Source organism: Phyllopteryx taeniolatus, chromosome 3, assembly GCF_024500385.1.
Source record: "Phyllopteryx taeniolatus isolate TA_2022b chromosome 3, UOR_Ptae_1.2, whole genome shotgun sequence".
NCBI classification, from domain to species: Eukaryota; Metazoa; Chordata; class Actinopteri; order Syngnathiformes; family Syngnathidae; genus Phyllopteryx; species Phyllopteryx taeniolatus.
Window position 1 is genome coordinate 28746523 of NC_084504.1, and position 13198 is coordinate 28759720.

The following is a 13198-nucleotide window of genomic DNA, read 5'->3' on the forward strand; positions in this document are numbered from 1 at the left end:
CGAAGTCAGCTGGGTTAGGCTCCTGTGGCGCGCCACCCTGAACAGGATATGATTGGTATTGAGGTATTGAGAATGAATGGAAGGAAATTCCATTGGATTTTGCTCTGACCAAGTGAAACATCCATCCATCCATCCATTTTCAACACCGCTTATCCTGGTTAGGGTCGCGGGACGCTGGAGCCTATCCCAGCTAACTTTGGGCGAAAGGCGGACTACACCCTGAACTGGTCGCCAGGCAGTCGCAGGGCACATATAGACAGGGACAACCATTTGCACTCACATTCACACCGTCACTGAGTGGGAACTGAACCCACGCTGCCCGGACCAAAGTCAGGCGAGTGTACCGCTACACCATCAGTGACTCCAAGTGAAACAATCCCTGGATATTTTAAGATCTGTCTAGAATTTTTCAGTTTGTAGATTAATTCCATTATTTCTTTTGTAACTTGAATAGTTTACTTGTTCTGTGCTTTCCTTTTTTGTATGAAATGTATGAAATAACAAGCAGCTGCATACATTTCAATTTTTAAAAAGCTGGGAAAATTGGGATGCTCTAAAACTTTTGAGCAGTAGTCCATCCATCCATCCATTTTCTTCCGCTCATCTGAGGTCGGGTCGCGAGGGCAGCAGCCTCAGCAGGGAAGCACAGACTTCCCTGTCCCCAGCCACTACCTCCAGCTTTTCCGAGAGGATCCCGAGGCGTTCCCAGGCCAGCCGAGACATAGTCTCTCCAGCATGTCCTGAGTCATCCCGGGATCTTGTTCTTTCGGTCACGACCCACAGCTCGTGACCATAGGTGAGGGTAGGAACGTAGATCGACCAATACATCGAGAGCTTCGCCTTCCAGCAGAGCTCCTTCTTCACCACAACGGACCGATACAAAGTCTGCAACACTGCAGATGCTGCACCGATCCGCCTGTCGATCTCCCGTTCCATTCTTCCCTCACTCGTGAACAAGACCCCAAGATACTTGAACTCCTCCACTTGGGACCGGATCTCATCCCCGAGCCAGAGAGGGCACGCCACCCTTTTCTGACTGAGGACCATGGTCTCAAATTTGGAGGTGCTGATTCTCATTCCAGCTGGTTCACACTTGGCTGCAAACCGCTTCAGTGAGAGTTGGAGATCACAGCTCGATGAAGCCAACAGAACCACATCATCTGCAAAAAGCAGAGATGCAATACTGAGGCCACCAAACTGGACCCCCTCTATGCCTTGGCTGCGCCTAAATATTCTGTCCATAAAACTTATGAACAGAATTGGTGACAAAGGGCAGCCTTGGCGCAGTCCAATCCTCACCGGAAACGAGTCTGACTTAGTGCCGGCAATGCGGACCAAACTCTGACACTGGTCATACAGGGACCGAACAGCCCGTATAAGGGGGTTCGGCACCCAATACTCCCAAAGCACCCCCCACAGAACTCCCCGAGGGACATGGTCGAACGCCTTCACCAAGTCCACAAAACACATTTAGACTGTTTAGGTGAACTACCATGCCCCCTCGAGGACCCTGCCGAGAGTGAAAAGCTGGTCCACTGTTCCACGGCCAGGACGAAAACCTGAATAGACCTTACATGGAAGACTGAGGAGTGTGATCCCTCTGTAGTTGGAAAACACCCTCCGGTCCCCCTTTTTAAAGGGGGACCACCACCCCAGTCTGCCAATCCAGAGGCACTGTCCCCGATGTCCACGCGATGTTGCAGAGGCGTGTCAACCAGGACAGCCCCACAACATCCAGAGCCTTTAGGAACTCCGGGCGAATCTCATCCACCCCCGGGACCTTGCCACCAAGGAGCTTTTTAACCACCTCTGTGACCTCAACAACAGAGATAGTCCGCCTCAGAGACCCCAGACTCTGCTTCCTCATGGGAAGGCGTGTCGGTGAAATTGAGGAGTTCTTCGAAGTATTCTCCCCACCGACTCACAACGTCCCGAGTCGAGGTCAGCAGTGCCCCACCCCCACAATACACGGTGTTAATGGTGCACTGCTTCCCCCTCCTGAGACGCCGGATGGTGGACCAGAATTTCCTCGAAGCCGTTCAGAAATTGTTCTCCATGGCCTCACCAAACTCTTCCCACGTCAGAGTTTTTTCCTCAGCAACCACCAAAGCTGCATTCCGCTTGGCCAGCCAGTACCCATCAGCTGCCTCAGGAGCCGCAAATCCGATGACACGACCACAAAGTCGATCATCAAACTGCGGCCTAGGTTGTCCTGGTGCCAAGTGCACATATAGACACTCTGATGAGCACAATCCATGATGAGCACAGAAGTCCAATAACAGAACACCGCTAGGGTTGTGATCAGGGGGGGTGGGGGGCAGGGAGGGGGGGCAACTCTAGCTTTCTTGCCTGGCAGCTCCATCCTCATCATCCTTCTACCAATATACTCACTATTTCTCCTCTGGACGTGTCCAAACCATCGAAGTCTGCTCTCTCTAACTTTGTCTCCAAAACATCGAACCTCGGCTGTCCCTCTGATGACCTCATTTCTAATTTTATCCAACCTGGTCACTCCAAGAGCGAACCTCAACATCTTCATGTGCTCTGCTTCCTGTTGTCTCTTCAATGCCACTGTCTCTAATCCGTACATCATGGCTGGCCTCACCACTGTTTTATAAACTTTGCCCTTCATTCTAGCAGAGACTCTTCTGTCACATAACACACCTGACACCTGCCGCCACCGTTCCAACCTGCTTGGACCCGTTTCTTCACTTCCTGACCACACTCACCATTGCTCTGGACGGTTGACCCCAAGTATCTAAAGTCCTCCACCCTTGCTATCTCTTCTCCCTGCAGCCTCAGTCTTCCCCCACCACCCCTCTCATTCATGCACATATATTCTGTTTTACTTCGTCTAATCTTCATTCCTCTTCTTTCCAGTGCATGCCTCCATCTTTATAACTGTTCCTCCAGCTGCTCCCTGCTTTCACTGCAGATCACAATGTGATCTGCAAACATCATGGTCCACGAGGATTCCAGTCTAACCTCATCTGTCAGCCTTTCCATCACCACTGCAAACACGAAGGGGCTCAGGGCTGATCCCTGATGCAGTCCCACTTCCACCTTAAATTCGTCTGTCACACCTACAGCACACCTCATCGCAGTTCTGCTGCCCTCGTACATGTCCTGTATTATTCTAACGTACTTCTCTGCCACTCCAGACTTCCGCATGCAGTACCACAGTTCCTCTCTGGGTACTCTGTCATAGGCTTTCTCTAGATCTACAAAGACATAATGTAGCTCCTTCTGAGCTTCTCTCTACTTTTCCATCAACATCCTCAAGGCAAATAATGCATCTGTGGTACTCTTTCTAGGCATAAAACCATACTGTTGCTCACAAATACTCACTTCTGTCCTGAGTCTAGCCTCCACTACTCTTTCCCACAACTTCATTGTGTGGCTCATCAACTTTATTTCTCTATAGTTCCCACAGCTCTGCACATCACCCTTGTTCTTAAAAAATGGGTACCAGCACACTTTTCCTCCAATCCTCAGGCATCTTCTCACCCGCTAGAATTCTATTGAACAGGCTGGTCAAAAACTCCTCAGCCACCTCTCCTAGATGCTTCCATACCTCCACAGGAATGTCATCAGGAGCAACTGCCTTTCCATTTTTCATCCTCTTTAATGCCTTTCTAACTTGCCCCTTACTAATCATTGCCACTTCCTGGTCCACCACACTTGCCTCTTGTACTCTCCCTTCTCTCTCATTTTCCTCATTCATCAACTCCTCGAAGTATTCTTTCCATCTAGCTAGCACACTACTGGCACCAGTCAACATATTTCCATCTCTATCCTTAATCGCCCTAACCTGCTGCACATCCTTCCCATCTCTATCCCTCTGTCTGGTCAACCTGTATAGATCCTTTTCTCCTTCTTTAGTGTCCAACCTGGCATACATGTCATCATATGCCTCTTGTTTGGCCTTTGCCACCTCTACCTTTGCCCTATGTCGCATCTCAATGTATTTCTTTCGCCTCTCCTCGGTCCTCTCAGTGTCCCACTTCCTCTTAGCTAACCTTTTTCCTTGTATGATTTCCTGTACTGTGAGGTTCCACCACCAAGTCTCCTTCTCTCCTTTCCTGCCAGAAGATACACCAAGTACTCTCGTGCCTGCCTCTCTGATCACCTTGGCTGCAGTGGTCCAGTCTTCTGGAAGCACCTCCTGTCCACCGAGAGCATGTCTCACCTCTTCCCGAAAAGCTGCACAATGCTCGTCCTGTCTCATCTTCCACCACATGATTCTCTGCTCTGCCTTTGTCTTCCTAATCTTCCTCCCCACCACCAGAGTCATCTTACACACCACCATCCTATGCTGTCTAGCCACTCTCCCCCCTACCACAACCTTACAGTCGGTAATCTCCTTCAGATTACATCGTCTGCACAAGATGTAATCAACCTGCGTGCTTCTACCTCCGCTCTTGTAGGTCACCCTATGTTCGTGCCTCTTCTGGAAAAAAAGTCTTCACTAAAGCCATTTGCATCCTTGTTGCAAAGTCTACCACCATCTGTCCCTCCAAGTTCCTTTCCTGGATGCCGTACTTACCCATCACTTCTTCATCACCCCTATTTCCTTCACCAACATGTCTATTACAATCTGGACCAATCAAGACTCTCTCTCTGTCTGGGATGCTCAGAACTACTTTTTCTAGCTCCTTCCAGAATTTCTCTTTCACCTCTAGGTCACATCCTACCTGTGGGGCATAGCCACTAATCACATTATACATAACACCGAAGTAAGAGATAATATATGTGCATGAATGAGAGGGGTGGTGGGGGAAGAGTGAGGCTTCAGGGAAAAGAGATAGCAAGGGTGGACGACTTTAAATACTTGGGGTCAACCGTCCAGAGCAATGGTGAGTGTGGTCATGAAGTGAAGAAACGGGTCCAAGCAGGTTGGAACAGGTGGAGGAAGGTGTCAGGTGTGTTATGTGACAGAAGAGGCTCTGCTAGGATGAAGGGCAAAGTTTATAAAACAGTGGTGAGGCCAGCCATGATGTATGGATTAGAGACAGTGGCACTGAAGAGAAAACAGGAAGCAGAGCTGGAGGTGGCGGAAATGAAGATGTTGAGGTTCGCTCTCGGAGTGACCAGGTTGGATAAAATTAGAAATGAGCTCATCATAGGGACAGCCAAGGTTCGATGTTTTTGAGACAAAGTTAGAGAGAGCAGACTTGGATGGTTTGGACACGTCCAGAGGTGAAATAGTGAGTATATTGGTCGAAGGATGATGAGGATGGAGCTGCCAGGCAAGAGAGCTAGAGGAAGAACAAAGTGAAGGCAGTTGGTGTTCGAGAGGAGGATGCAGGAGATGGAAAAGGATGACGCGCTGTGGCAACCCCTAACGGGACAAGCCGAAAGGAAAAGAAGAAGGGTATGGTTAAGCCAATCCATTTTTTGTACTGTGGATAAGTGAGATAACTGCCACTTGACAGCTGCTAAAAGTAACTAAAAAGTTACTTTATTCTAACTTAGTTACTTTTGAAATCAAGTAATCAGTAAAGTAACTCCGTTACTTTTTCAAGGTAACTGTGGCAACACTGGTCACCAGTAAGTTACTGTAAAAACCCTATGAAATGTCTAACAGTGAAAACATTTTTCTCTATGGTGGGCATATAGAGGAGTCAACAAAAGCCCTCCAATGAAATCAATATGTTGGATTTTACCACGACTCCCTGGCGATCTGGCTAGACTACAGGAGACGTTATGGAGACGTCGCCGTAGCTAGCGGCGACTCGAGACGCCATCGGGTCGTCAACTAGTCTCCAGGCCAGTGAGCTAGGGGTCTTAAAGCCCCAGTCAAGTGAATTCAGAGATTTGTTTCAAAATACCTGATACATGTTTCAAGATAATTGATGAAAACATTTCCAAAGACTAAGAACAATGTACAGTAGTACTGATTTATGGCGATACAGCATTACTTTTTTTCACCATTTCAGTTTTCCAGAATTTTTGGCCATGGCTAAAACAGCGCCCGATGATGCCCTTCGGCAACTGGCATGAGTCGCCCCTTCTCCACTGCACAAGAACTGAGCGCCTTTGTTCCTATCATTTATCTATCCAGCACAATTGTGAATTACTTACTGTAGTTATAATTACTGAGCTCATTTCTACCACTACAGCATGCAGTTAGCCAGCTAGCTATGCCTCCACCCCGAAAATCCATCTACCCTACATGCCACAATGTACAGAACAGCTTAGTCTTGTTATTTACGATATGTGGAATCAGCGCATTCAGCAGACACACCTATAGCGTCATGTCAAGCGCCTACCGCAACCCAGAGAGGAGGCTGGAGTGTGAGAACACCTGGCCGAGTGTCCTCCCCAGCCCAACACTCCCCTTTCCCCACTATGTATGATGCATTCAAACAGGACGACTGGCCAGGCAGAGAAGGGGGCGGGGGGGCGACCGGACCAGAGACCAGCACAGATCTGCCAGGACCGGGACCGGCGTCCGCCTCATCATACCTCGTGGCAGCCCCCCAAGGGGACCCTGAATGAGATGTGAATGTGGCCAACGTGCAACGAAATGTACAGTGTGAGGAATAAAAATGTGCAGTGTGTGAAGTAAGTGGCTAGATTCCTGCGGGCCCGGCCCGACCGGCTGGAAGACCCCAGAGAAAAAGGGTGCAGCCCCTCTCCACCATACAGCTAGGATGTAATAAAAAAAAATACGCCCATTCTGTCCATTTCCAGATATTCAGTGCTCTCAAGTCGTGATGCCCTGAAACGAAAATTCTTGGTCGAAATGGAAAAACCGAAACTGACGAACCCAATGCAGAAAGCCGAAAGCCGAAATAAATTACTATGAGAGCCGCCATAGTAAGACATAGTAAGACATAACTGATTAACTAGCTCTGCTTGTTCCTAGAAAATATATTTTTTGTTACAAAACAGTGTACATGTATGCCTACCGGCTGCATTTTCTGCTTACGTCATAGCAACCTCTTGTTTTGCCTGTTTTATTTTGGTGACGAAAGTCTATCGGTCTAACACCGAAAATGTACATTAGGGCCATTTTTGGCCGGAACATTTAGGTTGCTGAGATTTTGGTGCATCAATACACTCCACCCTATATCTAGTCTTTTACATACACAATCCTGGTCTTCAGTGACACAGACCAGTGAACATGATACATAAGCCAAAGCTAAAAAAAATAAAATAAAATCCTAATATGTCCTTCATTGTCTTCAAGAGTACCTATATACAGCACGGCCAGCCTCCAAAGCCATCCAGTCCAAGGCGAAGTCAATCTGCCTGACAAAGGGTGACACCCTCCTCACAACAGTGTGAGCTACATTCAACACCATTCTGGGCTCCTTGCGCATTATTCTGCAAAGTTAAAACAACAACAAAAATCTTCAGGGGAAAAAAATAAGGTTGATATAATTATGAAAAGATGAAAAAAGTCGTGTACTTGACCTTACTCATAAAAGTGAGCCTTTGATATGGAGAGGAAGGTGCAGTCTTTGTGGGCACGTGTGGTGAAGATAAGAGGTTCTCCTGTGAGCACAGCTAGGTGTCCCACCATCTCTCCTGGGTGGGTCACAAAAAGCAGTGTCTCCTCCTCACGGTCAATCATGCGCTGGTAAACGTGGAGTAGACCCGAGATGACAAATGCCACACTCACATCCTGTAAGTACGGGAAAGGAAAGCAATAAGAAAAGAAACATCCCAAGAATTAAACGATTTTTGTATGTTGGAAAATTGATAATACAGTATTTGATAAATGGCATGAATTGTTTTATATACTACTTGTCTTGATCTAAAAACCTGGTCTCCTTGATGGGCCACGACTGAATTGGCTTTGACCTGGCGAAACGTCACCCTACCCTCCAGTAGACTGGGATCCTGAGGAAGGTGAAGCGTTTTAAAAATAATACTATATATCATAGGAAATATAAATAATTTTCAACATATAAAATAACAGCTAATGATATTAGCAGAATGGATCAAATACATTTTTTTGCAAAGGGACGCAAGGAACCACAACAGAAAAAAAGTTTTAACACAGAAAATTCAAACACCTTTTTCACAGTTTAGCCGCTTTCCTGCTCGCTTTGCTTGCTTCATCTCTGTTTGCATTTTCTCCTGCTGATAAGCTTGTTTTGAAGCGAGATTTCATTGATCTCCTAACAAAAGTACAATGTTTGGATGCTGAGGTTTTCATAAGAGGACCTCTCCCAATGGTACGATTTGGAGATGAACGTTTAAGGAGGCTGAGTCAATTAAATCAGTGGCTCAAAGAAGTGTGTACTGCACCATCCGTGAGTTTCATTGACAATTTCTGCGTTTTTGGGAGCACTACCGAGCTAACAGGTCTGCGGATGATGCAGTCAACATGCGACTGCACTTCATCCGAGAACACCTGGACAGCGCAGGGACCTACGCGAGGATCCTGTTTGTGGACTTCAGCTCAGCGTACAACACCATCATCCCTGAACTCCTTTCCTCCAAGCTTCTCCAACTCAACGTCTCGCCTGCCATCTGCCAGTGGATTTACAGCTTCCTGACGGGCAGGATACAGAAGGTAAGGCTGGGAGAGACCACCTCATCCACACGCAGCATCAGCAAAGGGGCGCCCCAAGGTTGTGTCCGCTGCTCTTCTCTCTCTACACGAACGACTGCACCTCAACACACCCGACTGTCAAACTCCTGAAGTTTGCAGATGACACCACAGTCATCAAGGATGGTGACGAGTTTGCATATCGACATGAAGCGGAGCGGCTGGAGCTGTGGTGCGGCCGACACAAGCTGGAAACACGCTCAAGACTGTAGAGATGATCGTGGACTTCAGGAGGGATCCTTCGCCACAGCTGCCCCTCACGCTGTCCAGTTGCCTTGTTTCAACTGTCGAGACCTTCAAGTTCCTGGGAATTACAGTCTCTCAGGAAGTGGGCGATCAACATCAACTCCGTCCTCAAAAAGGCCCAGCAGAGGATGTACTTCTTGTGGCTTCTGAGAAAGCACGGCCTGCTTTCGGGGATTGAACTTTAACTTTAAATAAGCTTTGACATGCTTTTTTTTAGGCTCCAGAACGCCCGCGGTCCGCGTGTGGAGAAGCGGCTCAGAAAATGGATGGATGGATGGTATGTGGTACATAGCTGGAGAATTTACAGGAATGTCTAACAGTGTGGAACTGAAAAAATTAAGACCTTAAAGCATATGCCTCACAGTTCTGAGGACCAGGGTTCAATCCCCGGCCCCGCCTGTGTGGCGTTTGCACATTCTCCCCGTGCCTGCGTGGCTTTTCTCCGGGCACTCCGCTTTCTTCCCACATCCCAAAAACATGCATGGTAGGTTGACTGAAGACTCTAAACTGCCCGTAGGTGTGACTGTGAGTGCGAATGGTTGTTTGTTTGTATGTGCCCTGCGATTGGCTGGCAACCAGTTCAGGGTGCACCCCGCCTCTTGCCCGATGATAGCTGGGATAGGCTCCAGCACGCCTACGACCCTAGTGAGGAGAAGCGCGACAGAAAATGGATGGATGGATGGATGGAAAGAAGAAAAATCATCATCTGTCTGTAAAAATGAAAAATTTGTTTGAACTTGCTGTAAATCTAGATCAAATCAAAACCTAATGACTCAGTTAAAAATCTTGTTTTTCTACTTATTTTGTTGCCCTTAAACAAAAATAAAGTATGGCCTGGTGTGCACACGCACGCACACACACACACACACGCAGCTGTTGAAGTGAGACATGATGCCGACGCATCCCCCATCATCAGTCACCATGATATGATTTGCAGCCACCTTTTTTGTAATTGGCAGTGTTGAACGCTATTACACATTTATCATTCTCACAGCTCAACTTTTAGTCACGAATCACAAACACTCACGCTACTGAGCCCGTCATTCTTCAATTTGAAGTTTGGATCTGAACAGTCACAAAGTAATACAGTATATACAAACAGATGTTGCAAACAACAACATGAAAAGTTAGTTAGTTAGGCTACCTGGAGTTGGATGACCTGCAGCAGGTCCTTTTTGGCAGCTTGGAAAATGGCATTGACTTTATTATGGTGGTCATTTCCTGCAGCAGCCTCACTGTTATGGTAAACTGCAGAAGGACTCCGCTGCAGTGTCACAGTCTTCTTTAAAATAGACTGAAAAAAACAGACACTGAATGAATGAACAAATATGATATTCATTTAGGTATTTACTAAATGTGTGTGTGTGTGTGTTCTCCCTGTGTTTTCTCGGGGTACTCATTCCCACATTCCCATTCTCTTAAATAATTAATTGCCCATAGTTGTCAAAGAGAGTATGAATGGTTGTTTGTCTATAGATGCCCTACAATTGACTGGTGCCCAGTCTTGGGTATACCCCGCCTCTTGCCCAAAGTCAGCTCGGATAGGCTCCAACCCACCATTGAGGACAAAATGTCTAGAAAATTTGTGAATGGGTGAATCCACTTTGCAATGTTTTTTTATGTTAACACTCAAGAAAATGGTGTACTTTTACAGTACACGACACAGAGGCCCATAACATAAAGGTATTCTTGGGGCCTGATTTACTAAAGGTTTATGCATTCAAAAATGGGTGCAAACTTGATTGCTGTTGCAAACAGATGTGGAAGCTGATCTACTAAACCGGGTGCCAAACCGACAAAATTGACGCACAGTTCATTTTGCGTGTATTGGGAGTAAATGCAAATTGGTTCATTTAGCACGCCGAATGCGATATCAAACCTGAGATGAATTGCAATGGCTGATTCTGTGTCTTTAAATATCGCCTCTGAAAGCAGGTGCAAAGCGGCACGCTGTGGATAACTGTGACGCGGAGGCACAGGCGAAATGGGAGGCAAGGGGCAGAATGGATCTTTTCTGCTGACGTAAACATTTTTGAAATGCCAGAAACGAACATTATCGTGTCATATTGTCTATTCAGCAATGCAATTTTGAATCTTCTGAATGAGCTGACTTGGAGCCAATCAAAAGAAGGAATAATGCCATATCATCTATTACAAAACTCCATTCAACTCTGCATTTCCTTGCGTCTGGGTCTGTGTCAATTGGCTCTGGCTGCTCCCAGAGCAGTTTTTAGGTGTGCTGTCCCATGTTTCTCACAATTTTAGGCAGGAAGGGCAGATACATCCACCTGCATTCATCCACGCAATCAGGCACAGTTAAGTCAAACAAAACATCGCTTTTATAAGGTGGTTCCATGGTGAAAACCATCACAACAAAGTGCAAAACCCTGTTTTTCTCCACCGCCGCTTTTACACCAGTTGTAAACAGCGCATGCAATTTAGTGCCCGCCATTTGGTGTTTTAGTAAAAGATCGCAAGCTTTGTAGATCACACGCAATATAACCACCAACAGCGTGAACAGAGAATTTTACCCTCACTATTTGGGATTTTAGAATATCAGGTTCTTGGTGAGCAAAACCTAAAGCCCAGCCAAGCTGCCAGACACAAAAGAAGAAGAGATACCTTTTCAAGACCAGCGAGCACAGCCTCCTCAGGAGCACTTCTAGCCCGTTCCGGAAGTCTGTTGAGATCCATTGACATTTCACCTGCATAACAAACAGCAGCAGGTTGTATGAGCTAACCAATTGCTCACACTTCTCCAGCAGAATTAGACAAACAGACATGTCAATGCTTCTGTTGGTTCCTAGTTGTTTTCCTGGAAGAATTCACTGTAACATGGAAAAGTCTCGGGCCACAAATGTGATTTTTTTTTTATTTTTTTTTTAAATGTGCTCATTTTGACATTATACAGTAAAATGGTAAATATTACACAGGGCACAGAAACAGTAATCAGGAATAGCCATTGGCCAAGGAATAAACTACTACATTTTGTTGAGGGTCTGGATAAAGGTGCAGATACAGTAATTGATTTTCACCTATTGAGTTACTATGGCACCAATGGAACCATCCACCCCCTAAAATAATCATGGCAAAACCCATCTGCTCACCATCCTCCGTATAGCAGGAAGCAACATGCTCAGTTACCCTATATTTTTTTCCACCTTTGTTAACAGTTGGCTTTGGTAGAGGTGCTCTACTGACAGACACACTAGTTATACACTCCACTCCAAAATAATGTGAACAGGTTTGAGGACGGTTCTTTCATTTTTGCCGGAGACTGAAAACATTTGCTTCCCATGGGCTCACCACCTGTGGGAGAGGCCATAGGGGTCAGGTGCAGTGCACGTTGGGCGGTGGCCGAAGGCAAGGACCTTGGCGATCCGATCCCCGGCTGGCCAGAAGCTGGCTCTAGGGATGTGGAATGGCACCTCTCTGGCAGGGAAGGAGCCCAAGTTGGTGTGTGAGGTCGAGAAGTTCTGACTAGATATAGTCGGACTTGCCTCCACGCACAGCTTGGGCTCTGGTACCAGTCCTATCGAGAGGGGTTGGACTCTCTTCCACTCTGGAGTTGCCTACGGTGAGAGGCGCCGAGCAGGTGTGGGTATACTTATTGCCCCCCGGCTCGGCGCCTGTACGATGGGGTTCACCCCGGTGGACGAGAGGGTAGCCTCCCTCCACCATCCGGCGTCTCAGGAGAGGAGAGCAGTGCACCATCAACACTGTGTATAGTGGGGGTGGGGCGCCGCTGACCTTGACTCGGGACGTTGTGAGTCGGTGGGGAGAATACTTCGAAAACCTCAATTCTACCGACACGCCTTCCCATGAGGAAGCAGAGTCTGGGTTCTCTGAGGCTCTGGGGTTGAGGTCACCGAGGTGGTTAAAAAGCTCCTCGGTGGCAAGGCCCCAGGGATGGATGAGATTCGCCCGGAGTTCCTAAAGGCTCTGGATGTTGTGGGGTTGTCCTGGTTGACAGGCCTCTGCAACATCGCGTGGACATCGGGGACATCAGCAGGGTCCTCGAGGGTGCGTGGGAGTTCGCCCAACCAGTCTACATGTGTTTTGTGGACTTGGAGAAGGCGTTCGACCGTGTCCCTCGGGGAGTCTCTGTGAGGGGTGCTTCAGGAGTATGGGGTACCGAACCCCCTGTTCGGTCCCTGTATGACCGGAGTCAGAGTTTGGGCCGCATATCCGGGAGTAAGTTGGACTCCGCCAAGGCTGCCCTTTGTCACCGATTCTGTTCATAACTTTTATGGACAGAATTTCAAGGTGCAGCCAAGGCGTAGAGGAGGTCCGGTTTGGTGGCCTCAGTATTGAATCTCTGCTTTTTGCAGATGATGTGGTTCTGTTGGCTTCATGAAGCTGTGATCTCCAACTCTCACTGGAGCG

At 47.5% G+C, this 13198-nt stretch overlaps 1 protein-coding gene across 5 annotated transcripts in view; it reads right to left on the reverse strand.

Annotated features, from left to right (window-relative positions):
* Positions 1-13198, reverse strand: part of pnpla7b (patatin-like phospholipase domain containing 7b) — a 72959-nt gene that overhangs the window by 31398 nt on the left and 28363 nt on the right. For all 5 annotated transcript variants that reach the window (XM_061768297.1, XM_061768295.1, XM_061768296.1 and 2 more), the window contains 5 exons: positions 11435-11517; positions 9957-10106; positions 7774-7851; positions 7428-7633; positions 7201-7332 (listed from right to left, as the gene is read on the reverse strand). In XM_061768297.1, the coding sequence (XP_061624281.1) occupies positions 7201-7332; positions 7428-7633; positions 7774-7851; positions 9957-10106; positions 11435-11517 (649 nt within the window). The remainder of the gene's footprint in view (positions 1-7200; positions 7333-7427; positions 7634-7773; positions 7852-9956; positions 10107-11434; positions 11518-13198) is intronic.